Consider the following 18,407-nt stretch of genomic DNA (forward strand, 5'->3'; position numbering starts at 1 on the left):
TAGTTTGTTTGTCCCAGGCACTGTTGTCAGGCTGTCAGTTCGGCACAGTAAAAGGGCGGAACATCTCTGGAGCAGTCATCTCGATAAGGGAGATGTTTGAGAGATGTAAAGCCCTGAGGTGTGGGAGATATGTTGTAGGTCTGGACCAGGCTAAAGCTTTTGACAGAGTAGACCATGAGTATCTATGGGCCACTTTGTCAAAGTACGGTATTCCGGGACAATTTATCGATTGGCTGAAGACTTTGTACAGAGAGGCAGAGAGCTTTCCTCTGATCAATGGTTGGCAGGGGGGCACGTTCAGGGTTGAGGCAGGGGTGAGACAGGGTTGCCCGCTGAGTCCACTGCTGTATGTGTTTGCCTTAGACCCGTTCCTGAGGTCACTGCAGGAGTGTGATTTTCAGGGGGTGCCGGTCCCCCACTGCCTGCCCCTGAGTGTTGTCGCCTACGCGGATGATGTTACTGTGGTGATATCTGAGCCTCATGAGGTGAAGATGTTGTCTGCAGCCATCAGAAGCTACTCGGAGGCCTCAGGGTCTCTGGTCAACCTTGAGAAGAGTCAAGCTTTCTGGACACTAAGTTCTGATCCAGACTTTGATCTGCCACAATTTACGAAAGCCTCCATCTATATTAAGATCTTAGGGGTTAAATTTGGGAGGGACGATAATGCCAGGATAAACTGGGAAGATAAATTGGAAGCCGGAAATGCAAAGGTTCAGCGATGGAAGAACTGGAGGCTGACCTATAGAGAAAGGGTCAAAATGTTAAAGACTTATCTGGTCCCTGTCTTCTTATATATATCTATCATTTTTCCTTTGCCAGAATCTTTCTCGGCTAGGCTCTTTAGCCTGTTCTTCCAGCTTCTTTGGGGGAACAGGTTGAACCTAATAAAGAGGGGTATAACATACCTGCAGAGGAGAGAGGGTGGGCTGGATATGATAAATCCAAGGGTGTTCTTTGACTCCATGTTTCTAAAAGTCAATTTTGGTGGCCTGGACTCGGAGAACAGCTCCCTGTGGGTGAATAGTGTCAGGGATTGGATATTGCCTTTTGCAGAATCTTGGGTGCGAGGCGACAGTCTCAAGAGGAGGAGAAGGACGAGTGACTACCTCCCCCAGTACCTGGACTATGCCCTGAAGTGTGTCAGGAAGTGGAGGCTAGAGAAGTCTTTCATCATGAGTAAGACCAGGAAAGAACTATACAATAAGATATGTAGGGACTTCTTTTGTTCTCCCCTTGCTCTGAGGGATTGTCCGACCACCACACGGCAGGAAAGTCTGAGGTTCCTCAATGGGAAGAGACTTCCTGCTAAACTGTATGACATTGCCTGGTTGTCACTACACGGGAGGCTCTTTGTCAGAGGTAATTTGAAGTACCTATCTCAGTCAGATAGGAAGTGTCCTCTGGGATGTCCACAAGAAGAGACCATGGAACATTTCATAATGGAGTGCTCGGGAGGAAGGAAAATATGGACAGAAGTCTCTGGCAATTTAAGAATCCCAAGGTTGCAGTCCCTAAAGTATCCTGAGATTATCTATGGTATTCCATCTACTAATGGTAACATCGACAAGGGTACGCTATATATAATAATATCCACCATTAGGTATTACCACTGGCATGCAAGAACTCGAGTGTCCCTACACAGTGAGGCCTTCCAACACACAACAACAGTCAGCCAAATACTGTCTGAACTCAGGTGGATCAGGTCATTGGAGATAAGTAAGAACCAGAACAACAAAATATTGTGGAGAAATGTACATCTGGATTAGAAATGGTTCTCTTATTGTTCGGTTGTACTATAGGATGTTTTTTAAGTTAAAAATGTTTTTGTGTTTTCTATAGTGGAGTAATCATTTACGAACACTGAATGTAATTTATGTTTTTGAACTGAAGTGAAACTTTGTTCATGTAACTGTATTTGTCTTGTTTTTTACAATAAAAATTGCCTCCTATGTACAAGAATATAACTACTATAATACTGCTCCTGTGTACAAGAATATAACTACTATAATACTGCTGCTATGTACAAGAATATAACTACTATAATACTACTCCTATGTACAAGAATATAACTACTATAATACTGCCTCCTATGTACAAGAATATTACTACTATAATACTGCTCCTATGTACAGGAATATAACTACTATCATACTGCTCCTATGTACAAGAATAGGGGTGGGCGATATGGCCTAAAATCTATATTGCAATATAATTTTAAGCATGTGCAATATGCGATATATATCGCGATATGTTGTTTTCTATATTTGGAAGGAAGGGGGGTGTTTAAACTTTTTATTTTTAAACTTTTTATTTAATAACTATTAGAGTCCTTAAGGGCTAGAACCCTTGTCATATTCACCCTAATAGAGCTCTATTAGGGTGAATAGGACTTTACACTCTCCCTGCTGCCCTGTGCTTTGTGCACACAAACACAGGGAGCTGACCATGGCAGCCAGCCTCTCATGTGCCCCCCAGCCTCTGATCAGCCCCCAGCCCCTCATGTGCCCCCCCGCCTCTGAAAAGCCCCCCAGCCTCTCCCTCTTATCAGCCCCCTCTGGTAACTCAAACCCACCCCCCCACCCTCCCCAGTATTAATCATTGGTGGCAGTGGCCACAGGGTCCCCCTCCCCCCCCATCATTGGTGGCAGTGGGCAGTTCCGATCGGAGTCCCAGCAGTGTAATGATGGGGCTCCAATCGGTTACCATGGCAGCCAGGATGCTACTGAAGTGCCGCACAGACCTATGAGAAGAAAGAGCGACCGGCGGCCACGGCGCACGTGAGTATAATGCTGCTCACTAACATACCATGGCAGCCAGGACTTCAGTAGCGTGACTCCTGGCTGCCATGGTAACTGATCGATGCCCCAGCATTACACTGCTGGGACTCCGATGGGAACTGCCCACTGCCCACCGATCGGAACTGCCCACTGCAGAGACTGAAGAACATTCCCGGCACCCGACCTCTGACAGGACGCTGTGATCCGCGCGATTAACCCCTCAACTGAGGGGTTAATTGCGGCGGATCGCAGCGTGCAGTCATAGGGGCCGGGATATGGCCGACACATTGGTATTCAGGCATTCGTTGGTGGCGCAGTGGCCACAGTCCCTCCCCTCCTCCTACTACTCTGTTCTTAGTGGCCAGCGGCAGCCGCGCACAGTGGGGAGGGAGGGACTCCCTCCTTCTCCACTGTGTCGGCTCAGGAAACCATGGTGCGCGCCGAGAGCGCGATCATATCGCGGTCCCGCGTTATGCTCAAAATCCATATCGTGGCACAAATTTATATCGCATATCGCCCACCCCTAAATATAACTACTATAATACTGCTCCTATGTAGAAAATATAACTACTATAATACTGCTCCAATGTACAATAATATAACTACTATAATACTGCTCCCATGTACAAGAATATAACTACTATAATACTGCTCCAATGTACAATAATATAACTACTATAATACTGCCTCCTATGTACAGAATATAACTACTATAATACTGCCTACGATGTACAAGAATATAACTACCGGTACTATAATACTGTTCCTATGTAGAAAAATATAACTACTATAATACTGCTCCTATGTACAAGAATATAACTACTATAATACTGCTCCTATGTAGAAAATATAACTACTATAATACTGCTCCAATGTACAATAATATAACTACTATAATACTGCTCCCATGTACAAGAATATAACTACTATAATACTGCTCCAATGTACAATAATATAACTACTATAATACTGCCTCCTATGTACAGAATATAACTACTATAATACTGCCTACGATGTACAAGAATATAACTACCGGTACTATAATACTGTTCCTATGTAGAAAAATATAACTACTATAATACTGCTCCTATGTACAAGAATATAACTACTAGAATACTGCTTCCATGCAGAAAAATATAAATACTATAATACTGCTCCCTAGTAAAGACTGTGGATCTGAACAGTAAGGTTCATGTGGGTTTCCCTTTAGCTGTAAGCAGCTGATATTGTACCGCACAGAAGGGAAGTAATGAACACACCTCACCAGTTATTATATATTTTTTGCTTTATTTAACATGTGATGTAATAAGATGACATACAATGACCTGAGCACACACAGTGACATCATATCCCGCAACCTCTGATGGACGGACAAGCACAAATAATACATCATATATCAAACAAAAAAATGAATAAATAGATTGCGGACTTCCCGTGGACTGTACACGATGGATGCGGGGAGTCCGGAGCCGCCTTCTCTGCTTGTCTCAGCTGATGGGGTACAGCATAATGGCCACAACTTTGTTGCATACCACAAGCCAACAAGTAATCCCAACACCGCCTGAAATGAGAGAAAAACCCGATGTACATGATCAGTCATTATCAAAGTATTGCTGACAACGAGTAATCTGGGGCAACAGCCTGACAACTGCAGGAGCAGTAATGTGGGCCACATTGGCGGATACAGTTGTTTACAGAGATGTGCCCATACAGTCCAAATGTTTATACAATGCCTCAAAACACAGTGCCCGCACAGTACAACCATTCAGTGCCCAAATAATACCGCTATATAGCGCATAAATAGTACCTTAATAATAATACCAAATAGTGTTGAGATAACACCGCCATACACGTGTGCTCATAAGTCTTCATATCCCAGGTAGAATCTTGTGATTGGTTAATTTTAAGGATATTTATGTTCAGGTGAAGCTATTCATCATCCAAAAATTGTGCGTATTCTATAGGTCGGGTTTACACGCTCCAGTGGTTGTATACGGCTTAACCCTATATTATTGCGGTGGCCATGCCCACATCATTTTGCGGTAAATATCTTACTTTTACTCTCAAAATATCATAACCATTGTCGACTATGGATAGGGTTTCAACCACATCGGGCAGCCGGAGCAAGTAAACCCGGCAATAATGAGAGATGAAATCCCACCGATCAAAAGTTTTGCATGTCATCCAGGCGGCGGCACGGGGAAAGCAAAAGTAGTCCAAAGATGTTAAAGGGGTTGTCCAACGAACAAAGACTACTCTTAAACTAGGGTCGCCACGATACCAAAATTTTGATTCGATTTCAATACCATAAAAAAGTATTGCGATACTCGATACCATGCAAAAAAAATAAATCACCAAAAAAGCTACGTGCATTCCGCATTTTATGGAACGTCCGGCCTATAATAGTGCAGTCCTATCCTATTTTTTGGGGAGGACAAGGTGACTATAAAATGGCGAATCGCGCGTTTTTTATTTATTTATTTTCTGTTACGACGTTCATCGCATAGGAGATATTTTTTTTATATTTTAATAGTTTGGACTTTTTAGATGTGGCGATATGTGATATGTTTATTTATTTATTGTTTATATATTTTATATGTAAAATTGGGAAAAGGGGGCGATTTATACTTAATATTTTGGTGTTTGTTTTTTTAAACTTTTTATTTAATAACTATTAGCCCACTTAGGGGTTAGAACCCTTGTCCTATTCACCCTAATAGAGATCTTCTAGGGTGAATAGGACCTCACACTCTCCCCGATGCCCTGGGCATAGTGCACTAGGGTTGTTTCGGGTTTCAAATTTTCGATACCCAATCGATAGTTTTGCCTGGTATCGACCTCGATACCAGGATTTGCCTTTTTTTGATACTAGGCTTCACTATTGCGCAGTCTAGTATCAGAGAAAAAGGAGCGCGCTGCTCTCAGCGCGCTCCGTGTTCTCCTCAGCAGCACAGGGGAGAAGGAAGCAGTCTCTCCCTCCCCCCTGTGCTGCTGCTGCTAATGAGGAGAGAGGGGCGGGCGCACTGCGCCACCAATGAAGATAACTAACCCATTAATTCAAATATAGGCGGCGGGTGCCGGCAGCAGAATCATATACCAAACACCCGACCTCTATGACAGGGCGCTGCGATTCTCGGCAATTAACCCCTCCGATGCGGCACCTGAGAGATTAATTGCCGCAGATCGCAGCGCCTTGTCATAGAGGTCAGGTGCCGGATATGTGATTCTGCTGCCGGCACCCGCCGCCTATATTTGAATTAATGGATTAGTTATCTTCATGGGTGGCGCAGTGGCCACAGCCCCTCCCCTCTCCTCTCATTGGTGGCAGTCGCAGCAGCGGCACAGGGGCGAGGGAGGAAGAGACTCCCTCCTTCTCCCCTGTGCTGCTGAGGACAACATGGCGTGCGCTGAGAGCATCGCGCGCCATGTTCTCTGATACTGGACTGCGTAGCAAAACCATAGCATGTAGATGCCGGAAAAGTGTCATGATCTGTACAGCGGCGCCCAGGGATCTCACTGCACTTACTATTATCCCCACTCCGTTCTCCCGCTATGTCCTCCGGTATGTTCGGGCACTTGGTTATAGTGGGAGGAGACTTAGGGGACTTGGTTATAGTGGGAGGAGACTGCCCTTGTTCTGCTGGGCGTCTCCTTCTCCTAGGCTGTAGCACTGGCCAATCTCAGCGCAGAGCTCACAGCCTGGGAGGTTTTTTTCTCGCAGGCTGTGAGCTCTGGGCTGCGATTGGCCAGCGCTACAGCCTAGGAGGAGAAGAAGACGCCCAGGAGAACAAGGGCAGACTCCTCCTACTATAACCAAGTGACCGAACATACCGGAGGGCATAGCAGGAGAACGGAGCGGCGCCCAGGGATAATAGTAAGTGCAGTGAGATCTCCGGGCGCCGCTGTATATGTTCTGATACTTAGTTCACAATTTTTTGCCAGCTGAAAGGTCCTCTTTAACTGCACTGAAATGGACATTAACGTTTAAGGAAAAATAAAGATTTTTAGTAGTTTGGAAATTTGAGTCAGTACCAATTATGTTTATTTAGTTATTATTGTTGGTATTTTTTAAACTGGGAAATTGTTTTTGTGATTTTTTATATTTGTGGGTTTTTGATTTTTTTTACATTATTTTTAGTCCTCCTAGGCCACATCCAAAACATGGATCCACAAAATACTGTTGCATCCTTTTTTTGCACTCATTGGTAGCAGCACCTGAGAGTTAAATGGCCAGGATCAGAGCTTGCGCCGATCCCGACTGCAGCAAGTGGGCGTCAGCTGTGCAACACAAGACAGCAACCGGTATGTAGCTTCAGCCCGCTCCATACACTTCTCACCCTCAGTCTGCTCCATACACTCCTCACCCTCAGTCTGCTCCATACACTTCTCACCCTCAGTCTGCTCCATACACTTCTCACCCTCAGTCTGCTCCATACACTTCTCACCCTCAGTCTGCTCCATACACCCCTCACCCTCAGTCTGCTCCATACACCCCTCACCCTCAGTCTGCTCCATACACTCCTCACCCTCAGTCTGCTCCATACACTCCTCACCCTCAGTCTGCTCCATACACTCCTCACCCTCAGTCTGCTCCATACACTTCTCACCCTCAGTCTGCTCCATACACTCCTCACCCTCAGTCTGCTCCATACACTTCTCACCCTCAGTCTGCTCCATACACTCCTCACCCTCAGTCTGCTCCATACACTCCTCACCCTCAGTCTGCTCCATACACCCCTCACCCTCAGTCTGCTCCATACACCCCTCACCCTCAGTCTGCTCCATACACTTCTCACCCTCAGTCTGCTCCATACACTTCTCACCCTCAGTCTGCTCCATACACTCCTCACCCTCAGTCTGCTCCATACACTTCTCACCCTCAGTCTGCTCCATACACTTCTCACCCTCAGTCTTCTCCATACACTTCTCACCCTCAGTCTGCTCCATACACTTCTTACCCTCAGTCTGCTCCATACACTTCTCACCCTCAGTCTGCTCCATACACTCCTCACCCTCAGTCTGCTCCATACACTCCTCACCCTCAGTCTGCTCCATACACTCAGTCCCTGAGCCCGCTCCATACACGCCTCTCGCACCTGTGATGTGCAGTTACGTCAGGGTGTGCAAAGGGGTTAATCTGAAACAATAACAACAGCTGAGTTTTCTCTGATCACTCATAGTTTCTAGGAACTCACCTTCTGCCTGCGGTATTTAGACTTATAAGTGCAACTGTACGTTCTACACAATACCGCCATTCAATGCTGAATATTTACATCCATACAGTCTACTATTATTACATTGGGAATGCAAATAGCTTCTGGCGTAGATTTCAGGTGTAATATTATGCCATGTTCAATCTGTCAGGCCACATAGGCCCCTGCACCTCCAACTGTCAAAAATGCAGCATAACCCAGGAAAAATGTACACATTGATGCACAAAATGTGGGTTGAGAAAAAAAGTGCGACTTTTCTTTTCCAGAAAACCAGTGTAGAGGGTTGTCCATACAGGACAACCCCTAGCAGTACTACATCCAGATGTGAAAGTTGTAGGAAACAATTCAGCAATCTTCAGAACAGAAATCTCCCAGTATTGCTAGCTGGATGAATGTCTGCATAGAACCTTCTCTGGTGATTTGCATTCTGAGAAGTGCAGCCTTTTTACCTGGCACCGTACAGCTGCTCTCCCATAATTTCCACCAGCCCCAGCCACACAGTTCCCCTGCGCACAGTCCTCAGCAGCAGACCGTGAATGGGACTCATGCGCAGAGGCAGCAGTATAGGGCCAGCAGCTCAGTAACAGAAAGCAGGAGAATAAACTGAGCATGTCTGACCACTGAACTGGCTTGCGAAGGGTGGACGATGTCAATGGCAACCCGATTTCTAAGCAAAGGAGAGACCTGAATCACCAATGAATGACCTTATAACAGGGCAATATAACCCATCTCCCAGCAGGAATCAGGTCAGAGATTCCGGACAAGGGGCTCCAAGCATACAGCATGATAACTGTGAGATCTCAAAGCTCTGATTACAACAGTGCAAACTACAGCAGTAATGATCATCAGTATCAATGATGATGTCTAAAACAACAACCAGCTGAATAGTGAGTGCAGCTCTGGAGTATAATACGTGATAAGTAATGTAATGTATGTATACAGTGACTCCACCAGCAGAATAGTGAGTGCAGCTCTGGAGTATAATACAGAATGTGACTCAGGATCAGTACAGGATAAGTAATGTATGTGCACAGTGACTCCACCAGCAGAATAGTGAGTGCAGCTCTGGAGTATAATACAGGATGTAACTCAGGATCAGTACAGAATAATGTAATGTATGTACACAGTGACTCCACCAGCAGAATAGCGAGTACAGCTCTGGAGTATAATACAGGATGTAACTCAGGATCAGTACAGGATAAGTAATGTAATGTATGTACACAGTGACTCCACCAGCAGAATAGTGAGTGCAGCTCTGGAGTATAATACAGGATGTAACTCAGGTTCAGTACAGGATAATGTAATGTATGTACACAGTGACTGCACCAGCAGAATAGTGAGTGCAGCTCTGGAGTATAATACAGGATGTAACTCAGGTTCAGTACAAAATGACAAAATGTATTATACATGAGCTGCAAAATGGTGTTCAAAATGTAAATATATGCACTTAACATATTTGGTCCATGTGCTTAAGTGGTTACCTGCAATCCCAGTGGGAAAAGCTACTAGACGTTCCAAGGGTGCAATCCATTTACTGGGGAGCACAGTCACTGGCTCGGAGTAGTATTTCCATATGAGAGAGATCATCAAAGCAGCCTGAAAAATAGGAGAATAAACACAATGTCATATTTTCTGCTTCTGTAATTCACCTTATACTTAAAAAAAAAGCACTGACGGAAGATGACCGGATGTGCTCCACCAGGAACTCTTGGCTCAGGAGTATTGTCAGCATCCAATGAAAATTAGAGGAGCCAACTGGAGCATACAAAATAAGATGGCCCTTCCAGTCTAATGCAACCTACTTGTCAGCTGTGCTGTATAAATTGGGACAAGTTCAGCAGAGTCCTCTCACTGTCACCATAGGTTTTGCTAATTAATAACAGCTCTATTGTACTGCTAGAGGCCTGGATGAGGCAAGATAGCAATACTATATACCACACAAGCAGATAAGACTGTATGCAGCTCTCCTGTAACACCTGCCTCTACAGGCATTGTTAGTGTTTGTACCTTCCATAGACAACATCTCATAGACAGCAGTGCAGCCTGTGGTCACTGATAGTGTTTCTACCTCCCATATACAGCAGTGCAGCCTGTGGTCACTGATAGTGTTTCTACCCCCTATAGACAGCAGTGCAGCCTGTGGTCACTGTTAGTGTTTCTACCTCCCATAGACAGCAGTGCAGCCTGTGGTCACTGTTAGTGTTTCTACCTCCCATAGACAGCAGTGCAGCCTGTGGTCACTGTTAGTGTTTCTACCTCCTATAGACAGCAGTGCAGCCTGTGGTCACTGTTAGTGTTTCTACCTCCTATAGACAGCAGTGCAGCCTGTGGTCACTGTTAGTGTATCCACCTCCTATAGACAGCAGTGCAGCCTGTGGTCACTGTTAGTGTTTCTACCTCCCATAGACAGCAGTGCAGCCTGTGGTCACTGTTAGTGTTTCTACCTCCTATAGACAGCAGTGCAGCCTGTGGTCACTGTTAGTGTATCTACCTCCCATAGACAGCAGTGCAGCCTGTGGTCACTGTTAGTGTTTCTACCTCCTATAGACAGCAGTGCAGCCTGTGGTCACTGTTAGTGTATCTACCTCCTATAGACAGTAGTGCAGCCTGTGGTCACTGTTAGTGTTTTTACCTCCTATAGACAGCAGTGCAGCCTGTGGTCACTGTTAGTGTATCTACCTCCCATAGACAGCAGTGCAGCCTGTGGTCACTGATAGTGTATCTACCTCCTATAGACAGTAGTGCAGCCTGTGGTCACTGTTAATGTTTTTACCTCCTATAGACAGCAGTGCAGCCTGTGGTCACTGTTAGTGTTTCTTCCTCCCATAGACAGCAGTGCAGCCTGTGGTCACTGTTAGTGTTTCTACCTCCCATAGACAGCAGTGCAGCCTGTGGTCACTGTTAGTGTATCTACCTCCTATAGACAGCAGTGCAGCCTGTGGTCACTGTTAGTGTTTCTACCTCCCATAGACAGCAGTGCAGCCTGTGGTCACTGTTAGTGTTTCTTCCTCCTATAGACAGCAGTGCAGCCTGTGGTCACTGTTAGTGTTTCTACCTCCCATATACAGCAGTGCAGCCTGTGGTCACTGTTAGTGTTTCTACCTCCCATAGACAGCAGTGCAGCCTGTGGTCACTGTTAGTGTATCTACCTCCTATAGACAGCAGTGCAGCCTGTGGTCACTGTTAGTGTATCTACCCCCTATAGACAGTAGTGCAGCCTGTGGTCACTGTTAGTGTTTCTACCTCCCATAGAGAGCAGTGCAGCCTGTGGTCACTGTTAGTGTTTCTACCTCCCATAGACAGCAGTGCAGCCTGTGGTCACTGTTAGTGTATCTACCTCCTATAGACAGCAGTGCAGCCTGTGGTCACTGTTAGTGTATCTACCTCCCATAGACAGCAGTGCAGCCTGTGGTCACTGTTAGTGTTTCTACCTCCCATAGACAGCAGTGCAGCCTGTGGTCACTATTAGTGTTTCTACCTCCTATAGACAGCAGTGCAGCCTGTGGTCACTGTTAGGGTATCTACCTCCTATAGACAGCAGTGCAGCCTGTGGTCACTGTTAGTGTATCTACCTCCCATAGACAGCAGTGCAGCCTGTGGTCACTGTTAGTGTTTCTACCTCCCATAGACAGCAGTGCAGCCTGTGGTCACTATTAGTGTTTCTACCTCCTATAGACAGCAGTGCAGCCTGTGGTCACTGTTAGTGTTTCTACCTCCTATAGACAGCAGTGCAGCCTGTGGTCACTGTTAGTGTTTCTACCTCCTATAGACAGCAGTGCAGCCTGTGGTCACTGCTAGTGTTTCTACCTCCTATAGACAGCAGTGCAGCCTGTGGTCACTGTTAGTGTCTCTACCTCCTATAGACAGCAGTGCAGCCTGTGGTCACTGTTAGTGTATCTACCTCCCATAGACAGTAGTGCAGCCTGTGGTCACTGTTAGTGTTTCTACCTCCCATAGACAGCAGTGCAGCCTGTGGTCACTGTTAGTGTTTCTACCTCCCATAGACGGCAGTGCAGCCTGTGGTCACTGTTAGTGTATCTACCTCCCATAGACAGCAGTGCAGCCTGTGGTCACTGTTAGTGTTTCTACCTCCCATAGACATTGAGGCTCCTATAAGATTACATAGAGAAACGGGCTTCCTGTTCACACATAAGATGGCGTGTTATTTGGATAGTACTGGTCACATGACACAGCTGAGTTTGCATCTGCTGTACAGTAGACTGCATCTCCATGCTGCATAGACATGTTTTAGGCTCCTCCCATTCAGGAAACAGGAGAAGAATGAACATTCACAACAAGAAGGATATAAAGTAATAGACATTGGCCTAGATTTACTATTTTATTTTTGCAACACCTATCTTTAAAACTGGAAGGAGTATTTGGTGCCACATTCCATTTAGTATCCACTATCTTATCACTTACTGAAGTGATGTATTGTGCATGTTGGCTTATTTTTGGCTCCTGTGCACCATAGGGCAGGAAAGCCCCATGATAAATGACGACAACTTGCTTAATCCTGTGTATATTTTGCGTTTTTTATTATTTTTGCTAGTTTTTTACACCATTTTGCACCACTTTGCACAATTGGGCACAGTTTTGTGCTATGTGAAAGGACTAACGACCGCACAGTGTTGACAATAATCCTTCCATTTTACCCACAAGATCAAGCAGCCATTAACAACGTATGCTAAATACAAAATTTGCAGAGGTTGCTCATTTATGGCATATCCTACTGCCAGGCCATAAATTTGCGCCAGAAGGAACATTTTAATACCCGTTGCTCAAATGCGCGGCCAGCCCTCTATCCACCACTATGGGAAATGTCAAATAACAGTGAGTGGAGAAAGCCGCACATGCGCGACATGCTCCCCATTCAAGGCAGGGCCCCATTCTCAAGACAGGAGCAGGTCCAAGAGCTGGGACTTCCAAAAATAGCTGAGCCACTGCTTGGCTAATTTTGGAAGTATTCTAGCAGTGAATTGTGAAATCACATGCTCTCCATTCACAGCAGGGCCCCGTTCTTAAGACAGGAGTAGATCCAAGAGGTGAGACCCACACTTATCAGATATTTATAACTTTCAAAAATAGCTGAGTCACCGTCTGACTTTTTTTTGGAAGTCTCATAGCAGTGAATGGAGAAAGTCGCGCATGCGCAGCATCCTCTCCCTTCACGTCAGGGCCTGTTCTTAAGACAGGAGCAGGTTCAAGGGGTGGGACATTTAAGGCATATCCTATCAATATGGGTCTTTCTTTAAAAGGATATGCAGTCACCCAATCGAGACTAAATTTGGGCCCGTGTGCTCTCTGTGCACTGTACGCAGGCTCAGAACGACCGCACGCTGAAACGTAACAGTATAATACTCTTCTCCGCCAATATTTACGTGCACATGCAGGGACGTGCATCTCTACTACCGTCAACCTCGGATAGATGTAATAATAGCACAGGAACCGGGGGCAGCCTTAATATACAGTGCCTTACTGTGCAGGACTAGACCTCTCTGGTGGAACGCGTTAGTCTAAGCCTCCGGCTGTTTGGCTGCTCACCCTCTGAATGGTATCAGGGGAAATTTCTCCGCATGAAATCACCGCCTGATAAAAATAACATAAAGGGGGCCGCACGCTGAATATCTGCAGTCTTTATTAGATTGACAAACAATCCGATGCAAAAAAGGCGACCGTCTTAAAGGAGAAGGTGTGCGACTGTCTGCCCAGAATGTGAGAACATGACACCTCGGCATACGACCTGCACAAAAAAAGAAATTATTTGAAACCTGACATGGTGTTTTGTAAGTCAGATCTTGCCAGAGGCAAAAATTTCAACCGTCCCGATGCTTTTTATGCATGAATTCTTTTACATTAGGGAGGGGCAGCTGCCCGGGCATGAGCGCAGCTACAGGGAATCCATACAACCAAGTGTACATTGGGTGTGGCGAGACAGCAAAGCCAGACTGTAAAAGCACTGAAGGCCAGGGCTGTGGATACTGAACATGGCACAGGCGGGCACCTGGTGCCAACACGTGCAATGGGCGGATAATCTAGGAGCACGTCCCTGCAGTGTACAAGTCACTGTACTTGAATGCCTAAAAGAGAACCTCCACTTTGGAGCCACGGAGGAGATTAGGGAATTGCTTAAGGGTACTTTCACACTTGCGTTGTTGGATTCGACGGATCCGGCAATCTGTATGCAAACGGATACCATTTGTAGTCGGATCCGGATGCGGATCCGTCTCACAAATGCATTGCAATACCGGATCCGTCTCTCCGGTTGTCATCCGGAAAAAACGGATCCGGTATTTATCTTTTTCACATTTTTAAAGGTCTGCGCATACGCGGACCGCAAAGCCAGGTCCGTTTTTCCGGGAACACTTGGGGCTGGATTCTGCATTAATGCATTTCAATGGAAAATAATGCCGGATCCGGAATTCCGGCAAGTGTTCCGGAATTTTGGAACGGAGAAAATACCGCAGCATGCGGTACGGTCCAAAAACCGTACAGTGACTGAACTGAAGATGTCCTGATGCATACTGAACGGATTGCTCTCCAATCAGAATGCATGGGGATAAAACTGATCATTTTTATTCTGGTATTGAGCCCCTAGGACGGAACTCAATGCCGGAAAACAAAAACGCTAGTGTAAAAGTAGCCTTAGTAGCAACAGGCAGGACATGAGAGATTCCAATACCTGTGTACTCAGTGTCGCACAAATTCCATACCCTAAGGAGATAGGTGCAGTAGCAGCCACACCTGGATTGTTCTGATGCCTCTTGCAGGGCTAGCACGGAAATCACATATTTCACATTGCTTATTTCTTCTAGTCCCTTAAAACTATGCTGGTCTAGTTGTGGAAACCACCAGCGATCGCCTGCAATCTGCTGGGAGGAAGTGTTTAGTTTCTCTGCAGCACCACCACAGGGAAAATGAGGTATTACACTGTGCCCACTGAAATCTATAAGATAGCTATATTATGTAATGGGTCCTCCAGAGAGAGAGAGAGAGAGAGAGAGAGAGAGAGAGACACACATTTTCTGAAGAATGTGACCCTCATCTAGGACTAGAAAAACAACGAGTGGTGTTGGTTTGCAGGAGCACACCTCCATATGCCCCCTCCCCCATCTGCAAAGCTGTCATTAAATGCCTCGTAGTGCTGGGTTAAAGGGATTGTCTGGTTTAAAAAAAAACTTCTTCTTTTTTTTTAAAGTGGGTGCAGCTTAGCCGATGGGGGTAGGTGTATTCAAATCGACATCTCTACAATAATTTATGCCAGAAGGTTGGTGTGGATTTCAGCGTACATTTTTAAAAAAAAATACATGATTTACCTAGGACAATGTCTCCCTGGCGCCCTAGACATTAGTCCATGGGTGCTTTATTGTAGATATATTGTGTATAGTTCTATCTTCTGACCTATCTAGGCTTACAACAGTACAACTTAGGCCAAATGCACACGACCGTGTTCCGCGGCCGACAGCAGTCCGTGGTATCCCGGGCTGGATTCCTGTTCAGAGCAGGAGCGCACGGCGTCATTGGTTGCTATGACGCCGTGCGCTTCATGCCGCCGCCACTGCTGTACAGTAATACACTCGTATGATCTATATGTATTACTGTACAGCAGCGGCGGCATGAAGCGCAGGACGTCATAGCCACCAATGACGCCGTGCGCTCCTGCTCTGAACAGGAATCCAGCCCGGCATACCACGGACCGCTCTCGGCCGCGTGCATTCGGCCTTAGTCGTCATGTGTTAATAAATCCCCTGCCCTCCAATGACAATTACATGACTCTGTTGAGACTGTCCCAGTCTACACAGCAAAGCTGCACAACACAAATGTCAGTCAGAGATCTCACAAGTTGTTGGTGGGGGTCATCATGGTGGGATCGGCAAGGGAGCCAAAGATTGGACCCCTACTAAGCAAACACTGACAGCATATTCCAAGTATGTTTAAGATCTAGAGGACCTCTTTTTAGCTACTCTTGTCCGCATGCTGTGTCTGGTAGACCATGGATACAAGTTGCACAATTTCTGGAAAAATCAGCCATGTTTTTCTCATTTTATGCTACCTTTCTAGAGAGGAGAACCCAAATATAAAAGCTACCACCATTGACTTGAGTCAGAATTGATGGCACAAGGTTGTGAAGACTTTAATAGCTCAATCTACTGAGATGTTTATAAGCTGTATTTCCCTTTAAAGCGATATTCTGGTTACAAAAGGCTATCCCTTGTCCACAGGATATAACAGACTGGAGGGGATACAAAACTTGGGACCCCCATAGATCACAAGAACGGGGATCCCGCTTGAACCGAACCGCTGCTGCATTCAAACTCAATGGGACCGCCGTTGACCTCTACAGAGGAAATGTGGTATTGCATCTAACTATGGATATTAATGGGCATCCATTTATGACAAAGAAGAACCAGAGTGAGAGCTGCAGTTTGCTTGTAGCTCTGGGGGGAAGGGGTTCTAATATGGCATACAGTGCCTTGCGAAAGTATTCACCCCTCTTAACTTTGTTCGTGTTTTATTACATTATAGCCTTAAGTTCAATGTTTTGTTAATCTGAATTTTATGTGATGGATCAGAACACAATAGTCTAAGTTGGTGGAGTAAAATGAGAAAAATATATAAATAAAACTATTGTTTAGAAATAGAAAACAGAAAATTGGCATGTGCATATGTATTCACACCCTTTCTTAGGAAGCCCATAAAAAGCTCTGGTGCAACCAATTACCTTCAGAAGTTACATAATTAGTGAAATGATGTCCGCCTCTGTGCAACCTAAGTGTCACATGATCTGTCATTACATATACACACCTTTTTTTGAAAGGCCCCAAAGGCTGCAACACCTAAGCAAGAGACATCACTAACCAAACACTGCCATAAAGACCAAGGAACTCTCCAAACAAGTAAGGGACAATGTTGTTGAGAAGTACAAGTCAGGGTTAGGTTATAAAAAAATATCCAAATCTTTGATGATCCCCAGGAGCACCATCAAATCTATCATAGTCAAATGGAAAGAACATGGCACAACAGCAAACCTGCCAAGAGACGGCCGCCCAGCAAAACTCACAGACCGGGCAAGGAGGGCATTAATCAGAGAGGCAGCACAGAGACCTAAGGTAACCCTGGAGGAGCTGCAGAGTTCCACAGCAGAGACTGGAGCCGTACACTCCTCAGAGTTGGGCTTTATGGCAGAGTGGCCAGAAGAAAGCCATTACTTTCAGCAAAAAACAAAAAGGCACGTTGTGAGTTTGCGAAAAGACTCCCAAAATGTATGAAGGAAGGTGCTCTGGTCTGAGGAGACAAAAAAACCGGAATTAGTCTTACCGGTAATTCTGTTTCCATGAGATCATCACGACGGCATACAAGGAGATTGACCCCTGACCTCTGTAGGGGCAGGAACAGAGAAAGGTTAAATACCCTCCTCCCACCACCAACACCAGTGTTTCCAAAATCACACAGAGCAACCCGGTGGTGGAAAATAGTGAAACAAAGGTATTACTTCATACCTTCTAGAGACCTACTAGGTCAAAAACGATTTAAATCATAGGGAGGGAATAACGTGCCGTCGTGATGATCTCATGGAAACAGAATTACCGGTAAGACTAATTCCGGTTTTTCCATAGCATCATCACGACGGCATACAAGGAGATATAAAAAATATATCAGTTAAGGGGGGGCTACAGCCTGGAGGACTTTCCGCCCGAAGGACAGATCAGAAGATCTGGAAAGATCCAGGCGATAGTGCTTTATAAATGTATGAATGCTGGACCAAGTGGCAGCACGACAGATTTCCTCCAGAGAAGCCCCAGCTCTCTCCGCCTGAGAGGAAGACATGGCCCGAGTGGAATGGGCCCTAATGTTGACTGGACATGTAAGGTTTTGTATTTGGTAACAAAGACTAATGGCTTCTTTGAGCCATCTAGCTATAGAGGACCGGGAGGCTTTTTGGCCCTTAAATCTTCCTCCAAACAGGACTAGAAGATTGTCAGATTTCCTAAACTTTCCCGTCACCGTGATATAGTTTAGGACTGCCCGTCTAACGTCCAGAGAGTGAAACGCTGATTCTTTATTATTAGAGGGGTGCTGGCAAAAAGAAGGTAGGGTAACCTCCTGGCTCCGATGAAAATTGGATACGACTTTGGGGAGAAATCCAGGATCCAAACGGAGAATAATTCTATCATCTAGAATACGGAGGTAGGGTTCCCTGATTGATAGGGCTTGTAATTCCCCTACTCTGCGGGCCGAAGTTATCGCAATTAAGAAGGCCGTTTTCAAGGACCATAATTTTATTGGACAGTCAGACATGGGTTCAAAGGGTGGTAAAGTAAGGCCTGTAAGAACGACGTTCAGATCCCAGGAAGGGACACGGGCGGTGATCGTTGGGCGGAGCCTCGTCGCCGCCTTAATTAATCTTTTGATCCAA

General features: G+C 45.6%; 1 protein-coding gene across 1 annotated transcript in view; it reads right to left on the reverse strand.

The window, feature by feature from the left end:
* Nucleotides 1-4,039: 4,039 nt before the first annotated feature.
* The window catches only part of GET1 (guided entry of tail-anchored proteins factor 1), a 56,957-nt gene continuing 42,589 nt past the window's right edge, over nucleotides 4,040-18,407 (reverse strand). The window contains exons 4-5 of the mRNA XM_040423084.1: nucleotides 9,472-9,586; nucleotides 4,040-4,338 (exon numbers count right to left, since the gene is read on the reverse strand). Coding sequence (XP_040279018.1) covers nucleotides 4,265-4,338; nucleotides 9,472-9,586 — 189 coding nt within the window. The 3' untranslated portion in view covers nucleotides 4,040-4,264. The remainder of the gene's footprint in view (nucleotides 4,339-9,471; nucleotides 9,587-18,407) is intronic.

The sequence above is a fragment of the Bufo bufo genome, chromosome 3 (genome assembly GCF_905171765.1).
Source record: "Bufo bufo chromosome 3, aBufBuf1.1, whole genome shotgun sequence".
NCBI lineage: Eukaryota > Metazoa > Chordata > Amphibia > Anura > Bufonidae > Bufo > Bufo bufo.